Here is a 27,292-nt window from a genome sequence, read left to right as displayed (position 1 = left end):
AAGTTAATAAAACGTGCTTTAAAATAGGCCTAACACCCCTCCCTCCCAAAAACCCCCCAAACAAACCGTTTTAAAATACATGAAAAGCTGAAATATATGTTTTGCTGCATGAACCACTTTGTGTGGAAAGTAAAAATCAGTTATTGAAACGTGTTCAGAATTTGATTTATTCGATGATGAATCATCGAATAAATGAAGACACACTGTTCGCCCCTACATAAGCTACCTTTATGGGCTAAAAGTATCTATTATTGGCAGGGCTGGACTGGGACAAAAAATCAGCCCGGGCATTTTGACTAATGACTGGCCCACCATGGTATTATAGGAAAAGCCAAAAAGCCTTTATAATAAACTTAAACTTACACCATCCTCCCTATTCTGGTATTCTAAACAGTGCTTAGCAAAACTATAAAACAACCTCATTTATAATTACATATACCTAACTAATAGGGTTGCCAACTCCCAGCAAAAAAAGAAAAGAAAAAAAATATGGAACCACTCCCCCACCCTCTGCCTCAAGATGCTTAATTGACAAAACCGATTTTAACTTAATGCACGTATAAAACAAATGCACAGAAATCTATTATTTTTCTCCAGTAATTAAATAGATTCAACATCTTTCTTCAACAGAATTGCAGACTGCACAGATGGTACCTTCCCAAAGGAAAGAATACTATAACTTACTAGGGTATATACTAGACTTAATATTTACTGAATACAATAATGGATTTCTATACATTTTACATCAGATGAAAACTTTGGTTGTAAGATTCAGATAATTATTTATTAAAAGCGAGACATTTTAAATAGGAATAAGAAAGAAAAGTATTTCTTTGTGCCCCCCTTTCCCTCTTAATGCCCTACCTGGCCCCCCTGGCAAAACTTTGCTAGACCCGCCCCTGCACAGTTACCAGCTGTCAGCTACATAGAAAAGGATCCTGGTGTTATTTGTCTCTCAGAAACAGTTCATAACTTCCCTTCAACTCATTCATGTCACCTAAAAGGTAAACCTGTTTCTCCATCACCTGTTCAGCTCTGATGATTCAGTAAGGACATCTCCTGGTTTCATCTTCATGTTTCCCTCTCACCACATATACAAACGGATATCATGACCAGCAGCTTTTACAGCTGTAGCTCCAGCAAACATCAGCTGATACTAGAAAGTAATATTAAATACATTCTAACAACAGCTGATCAAGCTTAAACGTGCTGCTGTTGTTTAGCGCGACATCCACTGGTTTCCTCTTTCTGGCGCAGAGAGAAAAGCCGATCAGCTGATCATTGATCAGTTTCATGATTGAATTAGCAACTTTCTAGCTGAAGTAGTACGGGACAAATCGCGTTCCTTTTCACCTCAACTTTAAAGTTCGACCTCCTCGGCTGTAATTGGTCCAGCCCAGAGTTGATCATGACCAACTGGCCAATCCACCACCATTCATTTATACCGCTAAAAAAAGAAAAATAAAACCCCATCGGCCCATAAAAACGAAAAATCACGAGCGGCCCACCGGGCAAATGCCCGGTATGCCCGATGGCCAGTCCAGCCCTGATTATTGGTATTTACCTGCAGGCCGATCGATACTAAAATTTGCAGTTTCGCACAGAATTACAATGAGAGTCTAACCATAATCCGGCTTAAGGTTTGATTGGTGTAGTTGATAGAGGATAGACAAAAACGTTGCGTGTGCTCAGCACTGCAAGGCGTTACTCTTGGAAAATTCAACCAATAACAAAACAGCAAGGTGTCACGTGACCTGGCAGGTTTCACCTAGCTGCCATTTTGTATCTCCACTGTGCGGTCAGATGAAGTTGGTCGTCAACGAACGAGGGACGAAATAAGATTAAATCCATCTTGTTTTATTAATTAAGACATCTTGCAGAAGCATATTTAAGTGTGATATATTTTGTTAGGCAGTGTTGTTCGAGGTCGACCGGCTGCTCTTCTTCTAACCGGACCCTTGGCCCTCGCCTCGGACTTCATCTTGTTTACATTCTACGGCGGAGAAGCTAACGCTAACGCCGTTAGCCAACCTGCTAGCTTAGCTGGCAGACAACTTTCCCAGCGTTAGCTTTCTAACGCGCAACATAGCGAAATGGCGGCCAACACGACACAAGCAGCCCCTACAACTAACTGGTAGGCGACACTCTTTGAACAGATTGTGAATTTAGGCTAACTTGCTTTAATGTATGCCTGAAATCGGTATTTATATCCTAATCTTAAGTTCGTGGGAAGGATGTTAGCTTAGGCCAGGGTGTTGGCAAGTACTAGCAGGCCGTTGGGAGTAGTTAGGAGAAAGGTGATTTGTTAAGATGCTTGTTTTTTTATACATTTGTGAACGTGTAATATTTTTGATTGAATGCCAGGGTTTGATCCAGCTTACTCTAATGTTGTACGTTGATGTTAGCAGGCGACAGTTGAAGTTTTAGGATAGGCCGTAATTCATCAGCTGTTTTGGCTGTTAGCTGTTTCTTTAAACGAAATGATTTAATCATCTGCTTGAGATGATCTAATTAGCTGTTAGATGTCAGATCACGTAGTTTAGCCGGTGTTAACAGAGGGAGGGTAGACTTGTTGTGTAAACAGGTAATGTTTAAATGGTAAACATTTTAGGCACAATAGTAATTGTCAAGTAGGCCTTCATCCTATTTTCTAAAGCGAGTAGTTGTCTAAACGAATAGAAATCTTATTGCAGACGGTAATTGGGCTTACTTCTGTTTTTCTGCTGATTAAATGGGTTTGATCATGTGTTCTGATCACCTTGTGTTGATGGCAGGTCCTATGGTGCTGCTGCAGACGGCCAGGTCCATGAAAATCCTGAATGGGAGAAGGCAAGACAAGCACTAGCATCCATCAGCAAGAGTCAGACCTCTGCTAAGACTACGCAAGCTAACAGGACCACTGCAGAGGTTTGTCTTTTTGTGCAATCTGTGTTTGTCACACCTTAATATACCTGTACTATATCATATAATCCCCATTATAGTGATATAAATTTCTATATGATACAAAAATATCAGAATATTCATATTCTGATATTGCCTTAGCAATCTCATGCAGTCATATCCCCTAGTGAACATCAGTGAGACAAACTCCAGGCATGTCTTGAGAGCCAGAGCTGCATGACAGCCTCCAGTGATCTAGCACCTGCAAAGCGAGCCACTTAAACATCCTCCAACAAGCTTAATATTTACAAAATATGCAAGGATATTTTTTCTTGTGAATTTGAAAGCTACAAACTTGTTTTATTGCTTTAGCCAAAAATCACAAGTTCGAGGACAACCAGTCTGCGAAGGAGGATGTATTAGCAGCTGGGCTGTACACCTATTATTGTATGGTCTTCACCTTGCAATATAAAGTGCCTTGAGGCAGCTGTTGTTGTGACTTGATGCTATGTAAATAAAATTGGATTTTATTTTATTATTGGAAATTTAAATAAATGATTTCACTTAATAAAACAAAAATATTTTTTCAGTTTTAGTGTTGTGCAGCTCTTGAAGAGTTACAAGGCTGTTATTTTAGTTGAACCAAAGTGTTTAATGGTTATTTTATATCTTGTTGCATGCTCAGTCATCCAGGTAAAGAAAATCCAGAAATCTTTATTAGGACAAATGTTTTGTCACTCATCCAAGTGACTTCCTCAGTCTCAGCTGAATGCAGGTTTCCCCCACCTTATAAACAGCACATTTGCATAATGACCAAAACTAGTGCCTAACAATAGGCTGTGAGTTCAGTTTCATGATCATTGATCAATGCCCACAAGTACCATTCAGATTTAACAGGAGTTAAGTCACTTGAGACTATTTTCATGTAATTTGTGGCTGTTTCAAAAACCAGAAATGTATATAAGGATGAGTAAAGTAAAATCCATTTTAGTTTTTGTCACAGTCCTATTGATCCTCCATTGGGGGGAGGGGAGTGTAAATAAAATAATTGATGAAAAGTAAGTTTAGAGTGCTAATTGAAGGGGGAAATTCTTTGAAGAAGAATGTGGGATTAACATGAATACCAGCAAGGAAGTCCTAGGTTTTTAGGGTTACAGTTGTGATCACTGATAATGACCTAATTATGTTGTTCACAGCAGATAAGGAAAAAAAACCTCCTGCTTACTGACCTAATCAGATTTAACTGTGAGTTTATGTGTTTATGTTGTGTTTATATATAGAAATACGTCCTACGCATAACAAAACACATGAGATAAGCAATACTGGATTGTAGTTCTAGTCTGACTTATGTGTTGTTAATGATATGTTAGAATATATTGTTGGCTTCTGCATTTCCATAGTCTGCAGATGTTTTACAGCTTTCCTTGGGGCTTGACTGCACCAACTAACAAAATCATAGCTGGCTCAACTCCCGCTGCCAGTTCCTTTTAGTACCTTCTTTTATTGCTCTTCGGATTAATTATTTACAGAAGTGAATTCTCAAAGACGCAGGCAGTTAAATGTCTAAAATTAAATAAAAAATATTGCTCCCTAGAAACAGTAATGGCCACAGTATTCATCCAGTAGCACAATCCTACTTGATTAATGGTCATATTAAAACTAGACAACATAAAGATGTCTCATGTATGATGAAGCTTTCTTGTAGTACAGTATTAACCTTGTAAAGTATCTTATCAACAGTTTTTATTGGTTTCACAAAGGTGAAGTTTTATGTTCACACAGCATTATAATTGCTGTCTGTGTTGGACGATGTGTTCTCAGTTCCTGATGGTAACACTGAAGCTATTTTGCGTGTGTCTGTTATTTCAGGCTGGCCAATTCCAACCAGCAGCAACTGACTCTGCTGCCATGCAGCAGCAGCAGTACTATCCGTGGTACCAGCAAACTCAGCAGCACTATCCTGGATATACATACCCCTATAACTACTACTACCCCATGGGGCCGGTAAGTAAAGATATGAGCACTGCTGCTTTCAGTTGGGAGAAGTTTTGTACAGTTACACTTTTTGCAAAAACTGAATTTAAAGTGAGAAATATTACAAAATGTCTTTCTCTGAATTTCCAGTATGGTGGTGCTTATCCTTCAAATCAGTATGGTGTACCCCCAGGGCCTTACCCAGGAACTCCTACGTCTAATGGACAGGTACAAAATCTAAATTTTCTTAGTAAAGCAGAATATTTATATGTAGAAGTAATTAATATGATTCATGATAGTTGTCTGGGATTAAGAAACCTGAAAAAATAAGGACATATTCAGGCACCGCTGAAGGTGTAGTAGTGTTACAGATTATGTTTTTTTGAAGTATTGCGTTTATTCTCCAGATACATGTGTAGCTTATTTATGCTTGCAAGTTTTCATTTTTGCTGTAGTGCTGAAACAGTTTTTTCTGTCTTTTTACAGCCTCCCCCAGTGCCTGGAATGGAAGATCAGTCCCCCAGCTACACCTCCCCAACTCAACCTCAACCACCCCCCCCTGCTACTCCTCAACCACCCCAGAGCCCAACCACCTCAGAAAACCCCCCTCCTCCACCACCCCTCCCATTCCCCCACCACCCAACTCCCAGTACCCCCCTCCCCCATCACAAACTTCTTACAATACCAACAACAGTATGACATACCCACCTGGAGACCCCAACCAGATGCAAGTCTACAATCATTCCCAGGGAAGGCCTAACTATGGACAAAACTTCCAGGCTCAGAATGCTTATCAGGCATCTCAAAATAATTCCCAGCAGCAACAACAGCCTGCTCAGTATGCAGCTGGACTGGGCAGAGGAGAAGCCAACAAGAACAAAAACCAGAAGCAAGGACAGCAACTCTGGCACCGCATGAAACGTAAGGTTTATTCTCTTGCTGGCAAGCTTACATTCCTAATGTAAACTTTGTTGATTTATTACAGAGTTTAATGGTTGTGTTGCTGCTTTTGTTTTCATTCTATCCCCCTCTTTTCATTGTATTCAAGTGCAGTGTGTAGATGCCCCGTATTCAAACAAGTTAAAACCTTGTTAGGCCCCCATTAAATGCAGAAATAGAGTAGGGAAGTGTGTTTGGTGATCAGTCTAGCAGTGTTCATCAAAATGTAAAAATATCCAATATGAATAAGTTGCTATTGCTATTATGATAGCGAGTTTCAGTAACGATTCTATGATTTTTATATCTTGTAGAAGCACCTGGCACATCTGCTGTGAAGTTCAATATTCCCAAGAGGACCTATCAGGTATCCCCAGTTTCCAATCAGGCTTTCCCTCCAGGCGAACAGCCCTCGGGGTTGAATCCAGCACCTTCATCTCCTGCTACTGCCAGTGCTGCACCTGGTGGTCCTCAGACACGGTGAGAAAACTGCTCTGTCTACAGTAATTCTTGATGTGGGAATGACATGATGACTTTAAATGTAAATGCTTTCCCTCCAGACCGCAGGACTGGCCGCAAGCCATGAAGGAATACGTGCAGCGTTGTTTCACAGCTTGTGAGACCGAGGAAGACAAAGATCGTACGGAGAAGGTGCTGAAAGAAGTTCTACAGGACCGCTTAAAAGATGGCTCTGCTTACACCATTGATTGGACCCGTGAGCCTCTGCCAGAGTGAGTTCAGTAGTGGGTTGTATTTAACTTTAGGTATTGGAATTCTGTTTTTTGTTTTTTTTGTTGTTGTGCAATCAAACTGTATTTGTCTTAAATGCTTTTTCGTCTCCTTTTTTAGGTTAAAGGTTAAGCAGTCTCGTTGGGAAAGCGTTGCACCTCAGAGGACAACAGATCCCTCAGTTGGCTGTGGTGGAAGCACAGTGGCTGGCGCTTCAAGAGGCAGAGGTATTGGACACAGATTAGGCAACTACAGGAATATCTTTTCTCAAAGGAGTCCAACTTCTAGTTCATCCGATTCCTCCTCCCGCTCACCATCACCTTCGCACAGCCGGCACAGGGACCGCAGCAACCAAAGGCACAGACGCAGGTATGAAACCATTTCTCCTCCTCTCTTTGGTTATTGTAGTTTTCCTGTGTGGTTCCAGCTCAAATGTTCTCCTGTTTCTTTCCTGCCAGTGATTCTGACTCACAGTCGGATAGCAGCATCTGCAGTGACCTCCGACCTCAGCTTTCAAGGCGAGGTCAGAAAGGAGGACGTGGTCGTGGCAATGATCGGGATAGAGGGCGTGGAGGTGGTGAGAGAGGACGAGGAAGAGGTGGAAAAGGAAGAGGAAGACGGTAAATTTATAAAGTCTTGTATCGTTGTTCAGCAGAAAGAAAAGTTTATTTATTTATTTTTTTAAATTGCTTTATGGTACTGATAGTTAATGTACCTTCTTTTATCCAGAAACATGGATGATTCAGCTGTTGGAAAGAAGAGGAAAGGTGGCAGTGCTGGTTTGGATTTCCATGATCCCAACAGAGAAGCTAAGAAGCAGAGCCGAGCAGCCCGTTTCCAAAAACAGCTTCGCTCAGAGCCTCTGGTTCTCTCCATCAATGCCCTGGACCTGCCTGATGGAACACAAGAGGGCCTTAGTTGGGAGGACTGCCCCATTGTGGGAACATGTCAGGACATCACCAAGCACTACCTGAGGCTCACCTGTGCCCCTGACCCCTCCACTGTGCGCCCAGTGCATGTAAGTGTTAAGCTTTGTTTATATAATCTCATTCTACTTCTGCATTTTGCTTTTAAATTGAGATACAATGTCCTCTTGCATTATAAAATAATTTTGTCACGAAAACAGGGAATTCTTTTGAAATATATTCTTGAATAAGGATTTTTTTTCATACAATATAGAAGGAAAATCTCCCAAGGACAGAGGAAGGGGGATTGAATCTGTGCACTACATGTACATAATCCTAAATCCCTGCATCACAGGGCATCAAGATTCAGGCTTTAAATAGTTTAACTGTCATTCTAGGTGCTGAGAAAATCTTTGCAGGCTGTGAAAGCCCACTGGAAAACAAACCAGGACTATGCATATGCTTGTGAGCAGATGAAGTCCATACGACAGGACCTAACGGTTGGTTATCCTGATATACTATTTATTTTTTTTGTTTTTTCAAAGTTAATTTATGTCTTTGTTAGTTTATTCATTCATTCATTGATTTTATTCCTCTTACCTGTGCCTAGGTTCAAGGAATTCGTACTGAATTCACAGTGGAAGTATACGAGTGTCATGCACGGATTGCTCTAGAAAAGGTGAATCTGTTGGTCCTCAGTAATTGCAGACTACTTTAAAGTAATAAGTGTTTTTTTTTTTTTTTTTTTTTTTAAACTGGTTGAATGCTTATCTGTTTTTTTTATTTATTTATTTTAGGGAGACCATGAAGAGTTCAACCAGTGCCAGACCCAGCTGAAGGCCCTGTATAAGGACAATCCCTCGGAGAACATTGGAGAATTTACAGCATATAGATTGCTGTATTACATCTTTACTAAAAACTCTGGAGGTATGCTCAGATCTTTTTGGAAGTCTTCACCACTGCACTGAACATTGTGTGTGTTTGTTTGTTTGTTTTTTTTCTAACTATATTTAAAAGTTTCCCTGTTTCAGTTTCTGACACCGGTCATTCATTCATCTTCCCCCTGCAGATCTAACCACTGAGTTGGTGTATTTGACCCCAGCACTACGGGCAGATGATTGTGTGGCTCATGCCCTCGCACTTCGTGCAGCTTGGGCGTTAGGAAACTTTCGGCGGTTCTTTAAGCTCTACCTGGAAGCCCCGCGTATGGCTTCATATCTCATTGACAAGTTTGTAGAGCGTGAAAGAAAGGCAGCACTTAGGGCCATGGTCAAAACGTAAGTTATGCTCCAGTAACATGCTAATTGTAAATTTTAGGTGCTTCATTGCTGACCAGTTTCCTGACCTGTTTGCCTATTTTCTCTGTCCACAGGTTCAGACCCGACTTGCCAGTGCAGTATGTGCAGTCCACCTTAGCCTTCTCTTGTTTAGACTCCTGTATGGCCTTTTTAACCGGGCTAGGAGTCACATTCATGCCTTCTGATCCCCAAAAGATAGACTGCAAAACCAGCACAGCCTCTTTGGCTGCCTCCTGAGAGGGGTGGAGGGGTAGCACAGTGAAAGGAGTGGCTAAGGGACCATCATGGATCCTTGCATATTCAATGCACTGCACTTCAGACACCACAGCGAGTTCAGATAAGAGTAGTGGCAGACTAACACCCATATAGAAAGATGCTGGCTAGTGTATTACTCTGTCAGGCCAAAAAAATGCAGATCTATTTTTCTGACACTAAGAACTGTTCTGAAAATGAGGGAGTATCTGCACATACTGTCACTCACATATTCTAAGTTTAGCCCATCTCATTACATTTATGATGCCACATAAGTGAGGGAGCAGATTAGACCTGAGATCAAGTAGTCTTGGTGACCGAGAAGTCACAGAACCAGATCACGGTTCCTGTTCCATTACCACCTTCAGATTTCAACGCTAACAGTGTTGTTATGTCTTTTCCTTCCCCAAGTCAGCAGCTCAAAGACCAGAAGATTCAACTTTTACCAAAAGGGAAACGGCTTTTCAAGTCATGCATCCAGCTCTTCACTGTCTGAAGTCAGACCTGCAAAGTCAAGTCAAGTCTAGTTTTATTCTTACAGACTCAGAGAAGATGCCAGCAATTTATCTGAAAGAAGAGGTGGTTTGTATGCCCTTCCCACATCTTGTTTCCTCCTCAAATCTACAGCTGTCTGTTCCTCCCGTTTGTCTCTACAAGGTCCCTGAAAGAAACTGAGGTCTAAAGTCCCGTTCCTGATTTAGTAGTATTCATCCACTGCTCATGTTCATGAAATGGTGATCAGCACTTAAAGAAGTCTCAGATGAGCATTGACTTTGTAACGGATAAGTGTTCCTCATCAAGATCAAGTTCCATAACCTGGAAGCTGAGCTTCATGTCCAGAGTAGCCCCAGGCAGAGTGCAGTTCTGCTTCCATCACCCTCAGGTAGAAGTTCCTGCCAGCGCCTGGTGTCCAGCTCACCCCGTCAAATGCAGCAGTGCACCTCTGTATCCTCACCAGCTGTTCCTCAGAAAAGAATGGTGACGTCACAGCTGACACCTTGGATGTAGCTGAAAGTTAGTTGGGTTTTTTTGAGGTGGAGCATCAAAGGAAGACCTGCAGCTTCTTCAGGAAGGCTTAAAAAGTGGTTTGTATACTACACGCAAGGCTGGTAAGAGAAAGGGACTCTTCTGGAAGGAGGTGGATGACCGCACAACAGAGATGTTGCCTCAAGTTTTTGTTTGTTGTTGGGTTTTGTTTTTTTGTTTTGTTTTTTTTCCCCCCAACTTGTTTTACATCTTGTGGGTTTATCAGTTATCAGTATTTGGCATTCTCTTGTGCAAAAGGAAAAGAAATTATGGTGTGGAATCAGGATTTTATTTTTAAAAAAATTATATACTTGGTAATGATTTTTGGACAGTCCACGTGTCATTAAAAAAAAATTGAACAATATCCTAAAATCCCAGAATTTTTACTGCACAGATTGAAGCTGCTGTCTTTGAGTATTACAATCAAAACATGAATTTTAAGTGGTACAGACAGCAGTGAAATAAAGAAGTAGTTTGAGTCCAGGCAAGTGCTTTTATGTCCATTTTTTTCCCCCCAGAAGATATGAAATTTTTAACAAAAAGTTTGAAATGGGAGCCTCACTTTAGTATTTAAGAAAACAAAATAAAAACAGGCTCTCTAAGTGGCCATGGAATTGATTCTCTGTAATTTGTGCTTTTTAGGACCCAGCGCAATATTGATGGTATATTAACAACCCTTTAGAGTGGGGAAGTTCAGTAACACTGAAAATGGCAATTGATCAGCTCCTAAGTGTGAGGAGAATAATACATGTGTTGCTTTTCACCAGCAAAACATCTGGTCCTAATTGAGTTATGCTGAAAACGTGTAGGTGGTCAACATTGTTCCTCATAATTTTTTTTGTTTCCTAAATTAATATCAGTATTAATGGCCGCTGTAGGAACATTGAGTCTGACATTGAGTATTTAACCCTGTTTTGATTAATAAGAACAGGAATGGATTCAGGCTTAATGTACAACCTACGCGTTTACTTATCAACAGAGTATACTTTGTAAATACTGTATGATAATTGATGTGATTTCTTTTTAGTACACCGTGTAGGTTTTTGTTTTTTTGTTCACACATGGGTAAGTGTGAAGTTTTTTTTTTTTTTTTTTTTTATTCTTTCTTTGTTTCATAAAACTATTGAACAAATTTGTGAATATGTTAAAAAAAAGAGAGAAAAAAAAGTAGGATTTGATTGTATGCAGTGATCTCAGTGTAGCTATATCGGAGAAATGTCAGTCAGCGCTGTTTTCCGAGTGCAGCCTGAACACAGTCGGACAGGTTGTCAAACCCAATTTTGGCTCGATGCTCAGACTCCATTGGTCCAAAAAAGAAGGAAAAATAAGTTGTTGAAATTTTTCCCTTTAGGCTGTGTGCCACATTTTCCTGTTTTGTGCTCTCTGATTGGTTCCTGCTGGTCTCGTATATATTCAGTGACAAATCAGACCAATGTGGCTAAAACCTTGCAATGTTGCCTCCTGACCAATCATGTCGATAAATCACGTGTGACCATGGATCATATATATATTTTAGATGTGTTCATTGTTGACCTTTGATTTCAGCATATGTTTTGTAATGACAAAGATCTCAACATGTTTCCTTTCTTTCCCCCCCCTCCCTTCATTTACCTTACTCCCCTGTCCTCCTCACTGCCCCCCTCTCCCCTCACTCCTGAAACCCTCCTCCCACATGCCGCCAGACTTCTCATCCTTCAGCTTGCAACGCTGCTGCATTGCAGGAGCACACGGAGGGATAAGTGGGCAAAACTCCTCCAGATGCCTGCCGGAGAGAGTGAATTGTGAGCACTCAGTCTCGGTTTGACCCGCTCGAGTTGAAGCCATACAGCTCGTAAAACACAGGGGAGCCTCGCATAGTGAAAATGTTGAAATGCTGCTAATGTGATTTGCTGCTAGCCCGTATTTAAAATGGTTTTGTGTGCAACATCGTACCTGTTCTAGTTTTTAAAAACAAAGCTGAGTCATGTTTGCCTTGTGCTGTGGGGTTCTGCGTGTCCAGATGCGTTTGCACAGTTGTTTGCTGATAAAACTTTTCATATTTGGTTAGGTTGGATCTTTGTTTTTTTCAATTCCTTTGTCTCTCCACCGATTAGAAATGTTTTAGCTTTTGTTTGTTATACTGGCAGGCTGCTTCAGAGTTGAATTGGCATTGAATAAAATATGTCTGGACATGCAGAACATAGTGACCTAAAACTCACCAACACTCTTTTTTTTTTTTTTTTTTTCTTTTCTTTTTCAAGTATAAAGTTTGTAGGTTTGTGTTCACATGCTAAGCAGTGACTCTTCTGAAGTGATGTAAGATTGTTTTGTTTTTGTTTTAATTTAATGCAGGCTTGTATTGTATACATCTGATGTCTCAGGTTTTCAGCACTGAAACAGCCCAGGATGTTTATCTTTACATAGAAAAATCATTCAGATAACTAATGTACGCATTTTCATTTAATCCCCCACCCACCCCTCCCAATTTTTGTGTATTTTGCTCCTATGTTGGTGTATACCTCCATCAGTCTTTGTAACTGCTTTTTGACCCTTGAAGAACTCCCATCTCCCTCTTTCCCTCCACCTTTGTTCATTTCTTCTTCTTTTTTTTTTTAAAACTAGTCTTTTGTAGAATCTTCTCACTTTCTCTTCTTCACCCCTCCCTGCATGATGTTCCAACCTCTCTCCTCTCCCCTGACTCTCTAACCAGTGTTTCTCTTTTGTCATTCTTACCCTTTTTTCCTCTTATGTTGGGTATGTTTGTGACTGCCGTGTGCAACTCTCACTAGTAAGTATTGTATCATGTCTGCAGTGCTTTTAATAGTTTGTGTTGCAGCACTTTAACAACTGAAGCTGAAGGTCTATCTGCAATGCGCCCTCCCTATCCTTCATTCCCATGGCTACACAGATCTGATAGGATAAACTGCCATTTTGTAAATATTGTGTACATATCTTTTGGAAAGACGTCTAATAAAAAAAAAAATAGTACAGAGAGCACATACGGTCTTGTGTTTTTATTGGAGTTGATTGATTGAAATCTAGCAGTTCAGTGGAGCACAAAGAGTTGGTTGCAAACAGTTTATTGTGAAGATGTTGAATGATGGCCATCTGTGATGAAACAGATCAGCTAGCTGACTAAACACAATGGTTTAATGTTCATTAATATGGTGATAGTTTTTACTTTAACCAACAGATTAAAAAAAATCCTTGAGAGCAGCTGGAAAAAAAAGTTAGCATGGAAGGTTAAAGATGTAGAAAGTGCAGCAGGAAAAAAATCAGTTTGTCATGCAAACAGCAAAAGGAATAAAATGGCAAAGGACAGTTCACAGTTTAAAAATAGCAAAGCTGGCAAACAAAAAGACTAAAAGAAATACTACTAAGAAGAAAAAGGGCAGAAGCAGAGCAGCAAAACAGTACAGAAGTAAAGAAATTCACACGAGGAAACGGAGTAAAGAAGTTGTTGCATAAAACATTTATAAGAGTTAATAAGATGAAAAGATTAAAATGCATTGCTGATCTCACACATGAGGTGAAACTTACAAAGGAAATGAAAGTAAGGCCAATAATCTAGAAGTTTAGAGAGTGCAGAAAATAGAAAACAGGCCCGGGATGGTTTTCATACATGTAGAACATGAATACTGGCACTGAGTGTTAGAAGGAGGAGGGAAAAAATAAGAGAATGATGCAACTAAACGGTAAGCAGTGAAATCACACAAAGAAAATAAAAGAAGGGTTTGTTTGTTTGTTTTTCTATAGGATTGCCGATGTAATTCCTGATGGTATCAATCCAGACTCATTCCAACTACACGTGTGATTTTCAGTTTACAATGTGTGTAGGTCATGTTGCCACAGAGGAAAAACCCAGAAACCCAGGGAGTGAGGAGAAGCAGAATAAATAAAGAACAGAAGAGATAGAGGAGAAAAAAGTCTGATTTATTCAGAGGTAAACATCAAACAAAGCAGAAAAGAGTGAAACAAAGCCAAGAAGAACTAACTGATACAAGAAAAGAAGTTATTTAACAGTAATGAAGGAGAAAAGAGGGACAAAATACAGGACAGTGACCCTCCGGTCATCGAAGCTCAAGCAAGGTAGCGAGGAGTGAAGCCAGAAAACAGAAACTACACTGTGTTAGGATTTATGAACAGAAAGGAAAGGACTCAAGAAACTGCAATCAAGGATTAAATGTAACGGCTGTATGAAAAGCTAAACATGTAGATTTAGAGGTAGATTGTTAGAAATAAAAATAAGTCCAGCTGATAAACATTATTTTTGTGTTTTTAGTTGCAATATCAGTGTCACAGCCAACTCTCTCTCTTGATGTTGAAACTCACAGACATTCCCACTCACACGCACTCACACACACACTCAAAACAGTAGATAAATGCCAACAAAAATAAATCATTTAAAATTGTACAAAATGTGTTTTTGCACAGTTTGACCCCTGAAAAAAAAATTCCCAAATTATTAAACACAAGAATCTCACAGTATTTTTTTAACCACCTATCCATTCTTAAAATTAAAAAAAAGCATTAAAAGGTTTCAAGCGACAGTGTCTCCTACGTATTCTCCAGCAGAGCGGACGGTAAGGGGGTCCTACAGTATTTTAACCTTCAGTCTGTTTAGTCTCCCGAGGAGAGGTTGTGATGGAGACAGGAGGTGACACCTCGTGTGCCACATTTCCGAGGTTGTTCTTAAGGATTATTGTAATCTGCCCTGCAGTGTCCCAAAGTTCAACAGAGATGCCCGACGACCCCGCCCTTCACCGGGCCTCAGTAGGGGGTGAAGCGGTTGTATCCTCCTCTGTACAAACTGGCCTGTTGACAGTAGCAGGATGAAAGGTGCAAGTTAACCACAGCGATGTATCTCTCAAATTAAGCTTCGTTTACTCTGATAGCTGCTCACCATTGTACCGACCCCATATGTTGTTGGTCCGACTGAGTGGTGATAGGGCTCTGGAGCGTAAACCCGTCCATATCTGTTTAAAAAAAAAAAAAAGCAGAAGCAGATACATCATAATATCACAACTCCAATTAAACTTTGTTTCTTATTAATTTATCTGCAAATGAATCTTTTTTCTTTATGATTAATGAAAGCCAACTGAACTCAGGCATGTATGTGAATATTTTACATTATATGAATATTCTGCCATGATTAATGTGAGCATCCAGCACTGTAATAAGGTATGTGATGGAAACCAATCAAAAGCACATTTGGTACTGAATAATATCTGAACTATCTTACAAAAACAGTACTTCGGGTGTTATTATGATATTGTTATCCTTGGAAGACCCACACATCCCTTTGAGGTTGTGTTTGGAAGGCCATCCGGCATAAAAATCTGCCAAAACAAACATGTGGATCTACCCAATGTGGCGACCCCTTGTGACTAAAGGAGCAGTTGAAAGCTTCTTCTTCTTCTACTAGCAGTTTGTGTGTTATTGGTTAATTTAAATCTGCTTAACAAGGCCCATAAATTCCTTGAGATAAAAACAAGAAAATAACCTCAGGTGGGATCTTTGAGCTACACAGGAACAAAAAAAAGGAGGTTTTCTATTTTACATACTGTGTCCACTCACAGTAAATGTTACAAGATAAATTCCTGGCTGTTTGAGAAAATCCAGATCTTTACTTCCTGGCACAAGGAAGAATATTTTCAAAAGCTGTGTTTATCTTGATAAAAGTTACAAAAGCCAAGTTTTGAGTTCAAAGGGTGAGCTCTGTGTAGGTAGGAAGGCATTTTCATGGGAATAGCTGAAATGCTCCAAATAAGTTTTGTGTGTCTGCTCAGGTAAAAGCGCTATATACTATTAGGCACACCTGTTCAGCTGCTCAGTGGTACTGCTGAAGCTCAAACAAAGCATCAGAATGAGAAAGAACATTCATCTTTGTGTGCATTGTTTGTCTGTTTACCCATCACTGTAGGTCGCAGTGGCAGCAGATGCTGACTGAGCCACTCTGTATGCTGCAGGGTATCCGCCCTGCATGGGAAAGATGAAGCAACAATAAAGCAGCAGCAACTGATTGACTGATTAAAAAAGTAAAGATATGAGTAGAGTTCAGCTGCGTACATAGACTTCTGCTCCATACAGTCCATCCTGATACACAACCCTGAAAAAAAGAATAAAACATTATCAAAATGAAAGTAATTGGATATAAAGCCGACACCGGTGCTCAGAGTCTTACCCAGGGTAGGTGGGGACAGCGGCAGGTGTGGTTGCAGTGGAGCGAATTGTGTTGTAGACAGCTCGACCCCGACCACGCAGCGCTGAACCGCGGTAGGCCAGCGTAGGAGTCGCTACAGGGTACGGAAAACTGGCAACTAAAATAGAGGAGAGAAAAAAAAGCAGGAGGAGGAGTGAAATGCCAGCGCTGATCATCTCTTCAGAGCAATATGTCAGCATTAAAGAGGGAAACGTTTATTTACCTGTATAGAGCTCAGGCGCGTACATGGCCCCCATGACCGGGTTGATCTTCCAACCGGAAGCTGCAGAAACAAGGCCTCTATTAAACACAAGCTCCAAAGATTAGTCAGGACCCAAATATTAATGAGGAGTTTCTTACTTGAGATTTCACCGTTCACGAGAGGCGTTTGGGGTTTCTTGGTAACTACTCGTGCAGTGGCATTATTAACCTGGGAATAAAATAAGAGGGATAATCACGGAACAGTTAAACCTAGAACACAAAAGCTGGGTGATTTCCACCCACATGATCAATAAATATCACTTAGGTATAATGTCCAAGGGAAGTTACAGGGTCATAAATACATTTATAGTGAGGTGGCCCACTGCTGTCACTCATTCAGGGAGACTCTGCCTTCACTGCACAAGGCTCCCATGTCCCTGAAATTGGTGGACTGAAGAAAAAGATCCCAGTCCCATTTCTTAAATTATATTTTATTAATGTTATTTATTATTTTTAAGGATTTTTTTCCTCTAATTATTCCTTAATTTTTCACTAGTTTAAGAGCCTTTTTATAGATTCCCCTCCCCATGATATGTTGTATGGGGCAAATAAAAGAAAAGTACTTCAGTTTACCATGTATTATATTTTTGTGCTTGAACATATTTTTATGTTTTATTGGGTATATTATATTGGGTAAAATGCACCTGATGTTATTCATAGTGTTAAAACAAAACTGCACGTTTGTTTTCTAGGTTTAAAAAAAGAAATGGAAAATCTCGCTTTACCTCGATCTTCCTCCCTTCCACAATTGTCCCGTTCAGCTTTTCTCTTGCTCTGTCAGCCTCGGTGGCATTCTCGAAAGTGACGAATCCAAAGCCCTGTGTGTTTGCAGGGTTATATGTTTACTGATGAATGATTCCCACGTTGGTTTAAAAGCACTGATCATATTTCTGAGCTGCTCACCTTTGACCCCCTCTCATTGAAGATAATCTCTACATCGAGGATCTTGCCAAATTGCTGAAAGTGTCAGAGCAATTTTTACAGAGTGGAAATTGTTGGGTTTAATATGAAAACATGGGCTCTGTGTATGTGTGAAGTTCAGAAACGAGGTGACTGTCATACCCCAAACATCTGGCGGAGGTCTGGGTCTCTAAAGCGAAAGGGGATGTTCGAGACATGGAGGCGTTTCGGTTGGGTCTTACCTGACCCCTCTTCCTCGCTACCGCTTCCTGCCCCGCCCCCCGATGACACGGACACACTGAGAGACTGGGGGTCAGAGGTCACGGGGACCAAAGAGTCCTCCTGACAGTGAGAAAGCACGAAACAGGACAAGGAGGCAGAGGAAGAGGAGGAGGCAAGCAAGTGGATAGAGGAAGAATGGACGGGAAGAACAAAAAAAGATGGAAAACAAAAGATGGAGAGGGTGTGAATGAGGTGGGACAGATGTGAAGAAAAATTGGGAGAGGGCATCAGTAGAAAAGCAAAGAAGGAAAAGAGAAAAAAAAAAAACAAACAACAAAGTCAATTCAACAAATTCAACATGTTCCAGAGAATTTCATGTTTAGGTAAAAACTCCAGTTGCGTAAGCATCACATGGCATTAAAGCTCAAAGATCACTTTCATGAGATCAAGTGAACCAAACCAAGTTCAACCAGCATTCAGCAACCAGTGAACCTTCTCAAGCAAATGTAAGGAGGCGTGGAAGGGGCTCCAGTTTAGTGAGGCGTCGTTGAATACATGCCTGTAGGAGATTAGGCCAGTGACGCTAACAATAAACGCCACGTCTGGTATTAAAACTGCTCATTCCAGCCGTCGTGAAGAGTGAGAAGTTGTTTTAAGCTGTTTTCAGACTCTAACTCAAAGTTTCCCACAGTGGCTCTAATAACTACTTGTTTTACCTTAGCATTAAAGACATATCTGTGCTAGATTAACTTATATAAACTGCCCCATGCAGAAAAATTCAAGAACTAATGTGCCAAAACCAAAACATTCACTATCCCACAATGCACCACGATGCTAGTGTGTGTGCATGTATGTGCATATACATATGTGTGTGCAGGTGTGTTGGCCAACCAGCATTGTTCAACCGTTGCAAGAAAAGTGGTTAAAAATATATAGATTTGAAAGAAAATCTGCAAAAAGGGCAACAAACTAAAACCAGTGAGCTTCAGCAGCAAGAAACAAAAGGAAGAGGAGGAGCAGGGAGCACAAAAATTAACATGAAAAAGAAAAATTACTGGGAGATGTGCTACTCTAATGGAAATAAGATTACACTCCCAAGCCCTGAGTATTAGCAGTCTAGTACCACGAGGCAGATAAGGAGTGAAAAAGGCCTCAGTGCAGCAGTGAAAGATCAAACTAAACCACAGTAAACAAGGCAAAGAAGGTGCACAGAAAGGGGACAGAGTTTAAAACTGAAGGGTCAGTCTGGGGTGGGGGGGTCACGGTGCTGCTTTTTTGCCAAAGGTTAAAGGTCGTTGGTCAGGGGGCATCATTAATAAGAAGGAGACAGACAGAGAGACGTACAGAAACACATTCATACAGACATATAAATGCACACAGGCTACTATTGGAGGACACTACACTGGCTTGATGTGGCTTCAACTGTAGACAGCAGACCCACACACACACACACACACACACACACACACACACACACGCACGTACAGGCCAGAGTGGAGGGGGAGGGTACAGGGGGACAGAGGGTTGAGTTGGGTGGTGGTGTCATTGTCACGATGCAGGATTGAGTTCTGGACCTGAGCGATATTTCAGACGGGGGAAAGGGGGGGGATCATCCGGTCAGCCTCACCCCGCCCCCCCTTTTTGACCCCCTCCCTCCGTGGCGACGTCTCAACTTTCCCCGAAAATCATCACGGACCCGAGTATGTCTGGGACTCTAGTGATAAAATATATAAACGGGGCCATAAAACACCATTTATGAGAGGAGGAAGGGAGAAGCAGGACACAGAGCCGACCTGCCACACAGATCAGACGGCTCTGCATGTGTCAGAGTAGATGTTTCCATGTCTGAAGGAGACTTCTGCACTGCAAAAACAAAACAGTCACACATATCTCTGACCACATAACTCATGTCTTCATGAATAAGAAAAAAAATCGGATAATCCGTTAAGAATATTTAAACCTGTTCCCAGGCGAAATCATATCTTCAAGTAACCACCTCTGCAAGGTCCCAAAAGGTTGATTCTGTTCATCTGGATGTGGCGTTTTCAGTGGGAGAAACGTTTCGTCACTCATCCAAGTGGCTTCTTCAGTCTCAGCTGACTGCAGGTTTCCCCAATCTTATAAACAGTACATTTGGATAATGACTTAAACTAGCACCACTGAATGAACAATGGGCTGTGATGTCAGTTCCTTGATCATTAATATGCAAATTGTCACAACCACTGATCAAGGATCATCAATGGCCATGAGTACCATTCACAGAGAGTTGGGGAATGGCTGCAATCAAAGCCTGATGAATCAAACCCTGATGCACTAAAAAAATAAAATATATTTTTTATATTTTGTCAGAATGTTCACTAAACACTCCAGTTTTTAGAAAATAGAATTTTAAGGGTATTATTTATTTCAGGCTTTACATGGTTAAGATACGTTTTTTCAAAATAAAATAAAAAATATGTTTTTTCAAATACAGACCTGGGAAGTGACAATAGGTCTCTGCAGGCATTGTGAGTCAAAATATTACATTATTTAAAAAAAAAACAAAAAAACTTTCTCTTGTGTGTGTTGCTGTTTTTTAATCAATTCAGTGAGAGTGACATGGTAAATTTTGCTTTTAAACTCTAAAGCCTGGTTCTGCTGGATGTCTCTTCCTGCTAAAAGGGGTTTTTCCCCTCTCATGCAGGGTATTTAGCTTACAGTATTAAGGCCCTTGAGGCAACTGTTACTGTGATTTTGTTATTGTAAATGAGCTTGAAATTGAATTCAAATTGTTAACTAGGAATAATGCAAGTAGTTTACAGCTTACTGGTGGTCATTATTCTGCAAGCAGGCTAACAAAAAAATCACTTTGATTTTAACCTGATGGCAGCACAAGATGGAAAATCTAGAGAGCCCCTCAAGTTCCGAACTATGTAATTGTATAATATAGTTTATTACAATTTCCATAACATTCCAGCAGCATATCTTTTTCTTCTTTCCGCTCCTTCCTTTAGGTGTCAGCACAGCGGATCATCAGCCTCCATCTCACCCTATCCCCAGCTTTCTCCTCTGACACACCAACCCTCTATCTTCTTTCACTACATCCATGAACCTCCTCTGCAGTCTTCCTTACAACAGCATAATAATAGATATAATACATCTAATCAAGACTGAGTTTTTCCTCAGGATGCCACAGTGAACTTCTTGATGCTCTTGCACACTGATAAAGGATTATATAGTGCACAGCCTGCAGCAGATGTTTCCTGCTGATGACACTAAAGTGTAGATATATGCAAGAGTAACAGGAATGTTTATGTTTGACGGCACTGACACTCTGATGTGAAAGTAAAACAAGATATTTATCTTGTGCTCACGAGAAAAACATCACCTAACGGGACTTGGGGTCTTTCCTCTAATCAGCATGTCCTTTAAAAACCCTGAGGATCAGTAGCCTGTGAATTGTAACAACAATTACTCAAAGTTTTATTAAGTTATTTCATTCAAAATCAAGAGGAAACATCAGGCAGCTCATAAAGACTGAGGCCAGTGTGACCTGTTTGTGCATTATTGTGTTCTCTGTTATTGTAGGATCTTTATCTTACAATATAAATAGAAATTAAAGACACTCCCACAGTGCACCAATGCTGAAGTGGTACAGACCACACATAGAAAGAGATCAGCAGCAACCAGAGACCACAGGGTGTCAGTGAAATTCATCAGTGTGGTAACTGGCAGTCTGAGTAAAGGACGCTGCTGCCACACCACCAGCAAGATTACACTGAAACATTTGAGGTGGTAATAAACAAGAGCGTTATCTACGCAACCAGCCTGGAACAGCTGCAGAGCAATCACTTTAGATTCAATTGAGGCTAAAATTATAGTGCAGGTTTCTTCCCTTGATTTAATACAAATGTAATTTGATTAAAAAAAAAAATATGTAAAGCAAATTTGATGGGAAACAGGTTGAAATAATCTTATCGCAGTAGCAGAATGAAGACACAAATTATGTATTAAAAATTCTCTTTAGTTTCAAAAATGATTTGTTGATACATTTATAAAGATGTAATCATTGATTATCCTGTACCAGAAATGATTTCATCAGACAAATCACAAAAGCCTGACATGGACTTCATAAACATCCTTCAGATAGCTTAAACTGTAAACTGTAAGTATCAGCACAAAGTTTGAGCGGCGATCTTGAAAGGTGATCAGTTTTATTGACACTTAAATGAGACCTGGGGGAGGGAGAAAGGAAAAGTGGGCATTTATTTTCATCAATAAATCCCTTATCAGCTGTCTCGACATTTTGCTCCACAGAGGGTGACAGGCATTTCCATACAAGGACACCGCAGTGGACATGGGGCTCTAAATATAGAAGGAAACCCTATCTGGGCCTGCTGCTCTGCAGAACATGTGAAAGTGCTACCTGTCGACTTACTGACGATCATGTTTTATTGGCCTGGAACATCAACATTTGTCACAGACCGCTCTTACCGTGTTGCCAGATGTCAGAGAGTCGCCCCCATCGTGCTGAGGGCCCTGATAGACTCTGAGCTGGGGATGTTCCTGGTACTCTGAGCTCGCATGTGCAGAGCTAAAGTCGAGAGTTGGCAGTCTGCTGGCGGACGTTGGGGGACCTTGACCTGGTGGGGGGTAAGAGGGAGGCGGGGCATAGACCTGAGGCAGGGCAGGGTCTGCACTGCCTGGGGCAGCCTCCTGAGTGGGGGCCCCCTGAGGAAAAGAGGAAAAGGGAGACGAATGAGCCACTCATGCCAGAATATGACAGCGTAGATGTAAACAAACGAAACACAAGATGTTGTTGTTGATCTTCTGTTTTTACAATACAACAAACAGCATAAACACGATGCAGTGACACTGTGATCTTTAATGAAGATGACAGATACACAAATACCACAATAAATGATTGTTCCACCCAATTTTACACATCAGTTTAACCGTCAGAAGGAATAAAATGCTGTGAAATCTCTTAAATAATCTGATAATGATAATCATAGCAAAAGATTTTTTTAATAGTAATAGTAAGACAAAATACAAAGCTAAATAAGCTTACCGGTAGGTTGTGGTGTTTAGAAGATGTTTTTTAAATAACCGTCTTTTGTGAGTTTGTTTTTTGTGTGTGGTAATAAAGAAATAGTAAATTATCCTTTAAAAATACATCTGATGACCAGTCCTAAACTCTACATTTGTTTTTGCTTATCCAAAGCAACATCCAACTAGAAATATAATTAAAAACATCTCTAATATTAAGACATTTCTCACAATTGTAATAACTGATTCATTCTTAATGCCAAACATGGAGCTCATTGTTAAATTTAACTCTTTCTGGTTTATACCATTACAAATGACACATTTGGCACTTGAAAACAATATTTATGTCCAAAATGTAAAATCAGTAAAGTTATTGGAATCTGATCTGATTCAACAGCCACAGGTATGTTTTAAGTCTCATAGACTTTAGAATCTTTAAAATCCATTCCAATTAAACAACAAGCAGAGCAGACAAAAGCACAACTGTTTACTAAAAACTTTTTTTTAAGGGAAAAAAAAGGGTAACAAATATTTGTCAGCAGCACATTTCTAAAAAAGTATAAGGACCGGTAATATGAAACAGACCTTCTAACCTGCTGCTTCATAAAATTACCTTTAATGAGAAAAACAAGATTAAACAGGACCTCCCCCAAACCAGGACTCACTTGAATGGAAACTCCTGCGCAGTTTCCATTCAAGTGAGGTAAAAAGCAGAGAAATAAAAGCGGTCTTACCCCCTTATGGCATTCCTCGATCTCTGATGCATTGTCTAACAACTGCCGCATGTTTTAATGCCAGCTGACCACCCGCCCACCGCACCATAAGTTCTACCCATCCACCAATCACATCAAATGATTGCTAGAGGAAAAGTGACCGGGGGTGGGGCTGTGGGGGCGGGAGGTGTTCCACACCAGCTGTGGACATCTGTAACTGTCAGTCACCTTGTTGCTCCCACAAAGAGCCCAGAGGTCCCCCCTAACCTATTCATGAACACAGAAAGCGCACGGAGCTTCCCCCCCAGGATTAAGTATTTATGAATGTGTGTGCTCCTGCAGAGGCTGTGTCACGCTAAATGTCGCCTCCGAGAATATCGGGCCTGACAGACACGGTTTTATTACCTCAGAGACATTTTCATGAACATCTACTTCTCTTTGTGTTGTGTGGAGTGGCTCAGTTGCCTTTTAAGAAACGGAGGAATTTACAAGCACAATGATGACATCAATGTTTGGGTTGGATGCGAGTGAAGTGCTTCGCTGATCTTACTACATCATGTCCACACAACAGAAAAAACAACAAAGTGAACACGTTTACCCGTCCGTCAGACTACAGCATACTTATACTGCTTACACTTGAATTTCTGATGTTGAGCTTGCTTTATACTATAATCCTACCGCCGCCTCGTTTTGGACCCAGCCATGCTTCAGGAAGGCCGAGATGCATCAGTGATTCAGTAGTGTTAAAGATCCCACCACATCAACATGACAGTCTGCACTTCCTGACAACGCCTGGCAGGAGATACGAGTCCACGTGTCACACACCAGGAGACTAAGGAACACAGTCTGTGCAGTCTCACCTCTTCACACTGACTGTCTACGTATATGTTGCATATATGCCGCCTTCTGTACTGTTATATATGTATTCTAACTTTCTGATTTATTGCTTTATATCTTGTGTTAGGACTTCCAGCTGAAGTATTTAACACAACTGTTCTTGTATAAACAGATGAAATATCTCTGACGGGCCTTCTCAGACTTTCAGGAGACAGGGAGTTCTTACTGGAGGGAAAATTTTCCAAGGACCTCATTGCAATAGTAACACTGAGTGGCAGATTCTTACTATTGGAACTGTTTGTACTCTAAACTTTTCAATCTTAATACTTCAGACACATGTGACATGATATGTTTCAATCACATGAAAGTTTGTGCTGATCATGAAGATAATGTAAAGAGCCCATATGTTCATTCTGATGGTGGGCAGTCCTCATTTAAAGATGTACAATAATGCTGCAGCACAATGTTCAGATGAAATTATTTTGTCTTGGCTTCCGGATACAACTTCACAAATCTAAGAACGTTTTTTTCTGGAAGATCAGAGGATACCCCGAGTTGCCTTACAAGCAAAATGCCACACATGTGTCAGCCACCTTCAGGATTTAAAGGAGTCACGATTAAAAAAAACCCTCTATCCGACGCCAGCTCATAATGGCTGGCATAGCTCTGCTGGCTGTTGTACTCGAGAGGTGTGAAATATTCAGATTTGTTGACACAAGGTTTGAGATGAAGGAGAACCTGGTTGTATAAGCAAGCAAATGCCTGTCAGTCAGACTGTTGTTGGCTTGGAGGATTTCATTTGACCACTCTCTGTTGGTTTGGGGGAGGATTTTTAATAAAGTGTGCACTCTCAACATTAAAGCAGGCTTCACCCTGATAACTGCTGAACGAGGAAAAGTTGATGGAGATGATTCATCTGCAGCTCTTACTTGTTATTCAAGAGAAATATTAAAGTTTAAACCAGAGCTGAGAGATAGTGATTGAGGCGCTGTCCAACTGTGAGGCCGTTCTTAACACTGGAGCTGGAACGTGTTTCCAAATATGTCGACACAACTTGCGCCTGCACTCTGTCCTACTTATCAGAAGAAACGACCGATCTAGCTGCTCCGACCCTCCTCCGAGATATAAAAGCCATGTTGAGCGAAGAAAATGCATCTGTTAGATATCACTGTCAACTCTCCTCCCACCTTATAGACTAACTAACTAACCAGCCACCGTGTCTGATTCAGCACCACAGTCTCAACACGAGACTCCTCACAGGCTTGTTTTTTATTATCACTGCCATTTGTTCCCCCTCTCTCGCTCGTCTCCTTCCTCAGCTGCTGGCTTGCGGTCAGAGGTCGACGGCTCGGAGCCAGGTGCTTGCTGGGACAGCTGCCACGGGATTTACACAAGACGAAGCTGACTGCAGATGTGGCCTTTTGGCGCTGGCCGAGTTACAAATGTTAGCAACACGTAGCTTATTAAAGTGTAACATAATATTCCTTTTTTTCATTTATCCATCTGCTCATTCTGCACATCCCGGTTCCTCCTATTGAGAGACACGAAAGGCTTTTTGTTTATATTGCTGATAAAAAAAAGAAGAAAAGATTGCTGATAATGAGGAGAGAGGAGTTTTACAAGCTGCCAAATGTTGTGTTAAAACAGATGCTCCACATCAGTCATAAAGGAATTTCCCAAGCACTTGGAAATATGACACTTTTATAAAGGGAACAATTGCTGGATTGAAGTGAAGGATTAGAGCATTTCGGTACACTGTATACTGTGTATATTGTTGTACTGACAATAAAGTTCTTGAATCTTGGATAATCTAGCTGGGGCTTCAGACTATTTACTTCAGTGCGAGTCAACTTCAAATAACAATTCTTTCTGCATCTGTTTTCCATAAACAGCTCTCTAAATCTTATGAAATAAGTCAAGGTTACCCCGGAGGAGCCTAATATTCAACATTTAAATGCACAACAGGCTGGTTTCACACCTATCTTAAGCACAGCTGACTGCAGGACACGGGACAGGTGACAGACCCTCTTCCTGTGATTATCTGCTCAGGAGAGGAGGGCTAAAAATACAGCTGGTGTGAAGCACAGAGACAAGGTAGAGAGATACTAAATGAGCTGTGGCATTAGTGGCATGTCAGAGACACTTGCTGGTGGACTAAAGATAACCACTAACGTGTCCTTACTAGTGAATAAATAAGACGTTTCACAACTAGCACACTTCACACAGATCCTGTTGCATATTAAGCAATGCATCACTAAACTGAATTAGATTAAACTGTGACTTAGGGCCTTTTGGCTTCTTCTGCTCACTGGAAAAATGTTTTAAGTTGAACAAAACACAGGGATTTTGTCTGGTAATAAGAATAAGATCTTTTTAGTTTAATCATTAGGCAAAATCATACAAAGGTGCTGATTTAAATGTCCAATTATTTGATTATATTTCTTAATTTGAGTATTTGGGTAAATAAAAGAATAAATATAACAACCAGAGCTCTGGATCTGCAAAATAACTGACATTAAGATTAAGAATTGTAATAATAAATATTATTTTGTTGCATAGTTATAGTTCCCCAGTAGATGCTTTCAGTGATGTTCCCTTGGGGGGGAAATTTTCAGTATTTATGTGATAATGTTTGACCACAGAGTAAATCGAGAGGTTTACCTGAACTATGCTGGGGTAGCATGTGGTTGCCTGTGGGTAGACGGGGAGTCCATAAGGCTGGAGGATCACAGTGGGTGAGGAGAGCATAGCCCAAAAACCACACACGAGGAGATGAGGAATGGAGGAAAATGGGAGGAAAAGGAAAAGGAGAGCAGGGGGAAAGGAAGGGTTGATCTACACACAGAAGAGCAGGCGATCAGGCTGGAAATTTAAAAAAAAAAAAAAAAGGGAGAAAAAATCCCAAATGAAGGAAACAGAAACTCCAAGAAAGTGAGGGAGGTGGAAAAAAGACCACGCTTAAGACTTTTGCTTCACCTCGAAAATGAAGTCAAGCAAGAAAACACAAGGGAAACCCCAAAACACCCAGAAAAGATGGGATTTAGAGCAGTGAAAGAGAAAGCCAGTGAGCTTCTGTGTGTCCATCAGTTGATCATGCAGCCTGACAGACAGAAACACATGGTCAGGGTCCCATTTCAGAGTTATATAAAT

General features: G+C 40.7%; 2 protein-coding genes across 2 annotated transcripts; one reads left to right on the top strand and one right to left on the bottom strand.

The window, feature by feature from the left end:
* Positions 1–1,766: 1,766 nt before the first annotated feature.
* leng8 (leukocyte receptor cluster (LRC) member 8) lies at positions 1,767–11,154 on the top strand. The gene is given in 16 exon segments (XM_031744300.2): positions 1,767–2,134; positions 2,775–2,907; positions 4,750–4,884; positions 5,005–5,082; positions 5,341–5,470; positions 5,473–5,775; positions 6,105–6,270; positions 6,351–6,521; positions 6,640–6,888; positions 6,978–7,139; positions 7,249–7,537; positions 7,823–7,924; positions 8,035–8,103; positions 8,222–8,351; positions 8,494–8,701; positions 8,797–11,154. Coding segments are annotated over 16 exon segments (2,529 nt in total). The 5' UTR covers positions 1,767–2,093; the 3' UTR covers positions 8,960–11,154.
* On the bottom strand, positions 10,833–27,242 carry rbfox1l (RNA binding fox-1 homolog 1, like). The gene is made up of 12 exons (XM_031744316.2): positions 26,804–27,242; positions 22,038–22,274; positions 17,505–17,684; positions 17,346–17,399; positions 17,168–17,260; positions 16,542–16,611; positions 16,405–16,464; positions 16,164–16,299; positions 16,049–16,088; positions 15,891–15,958; positions 14,883–14,955; positions 10,833–14,794 (listed from the first exon to the last, which is right to left on the bottom strand). The coding sequence occupies exons 1-12, from the start codon at positions 26,888–26,890 to the stop codon at positions 14,750–14,752; spliced, it is 1,143 nt and encodes a 380-aa protein (XP_031600176.1). The 5' UTR covers positions 26,891–27,242; the 3' UTR covers positions 10,833–14,749.
* Positions 27,243–27,292: the final 50 nt, after the last annotated feature.

The sequence above is a fragment of the Oreochromis aureus genome, linkage group 11 (assembly GCF_013358895.1).
Source record: "Oreochromis aureus strain Israel breed Guangdong linkage group 11, ZZ_aureus, whole genome shotgun sequence".
Lineage (NCBI taxonomy): Eukaryota > Metazoa > Chordata > Actinopteri > Cichliformes > Cichlidae > Oreochromis > Oreochromis aureus.
This window is presented reverse-complemented; position numbering and strand designations above follow the sequence as displayed.

Coding starts and splice junctions, on each gene's coding strand:
- rbfox1l (XM_031744316.2), bottom strand. CDS start 26,890: ATGCTCTCCTCACCCACTGTGATCCTCCAGCCTTATGGACTCCCCGTC. Junction 17,685..22,037: donor CTCTGACATCTGGCAACACG/GTAAGAGCGGTC, acceptor TCTCACTGTCAG/GAGGACTCTTTGGTCCCCGT. Junction 15,959..16,048: donor TGTATGGAGCAGAAGTCTAT/GTACGCAGCTGA, acceptor TTTCCCATGCAG/GGCGGATACCCTGCAGCATA.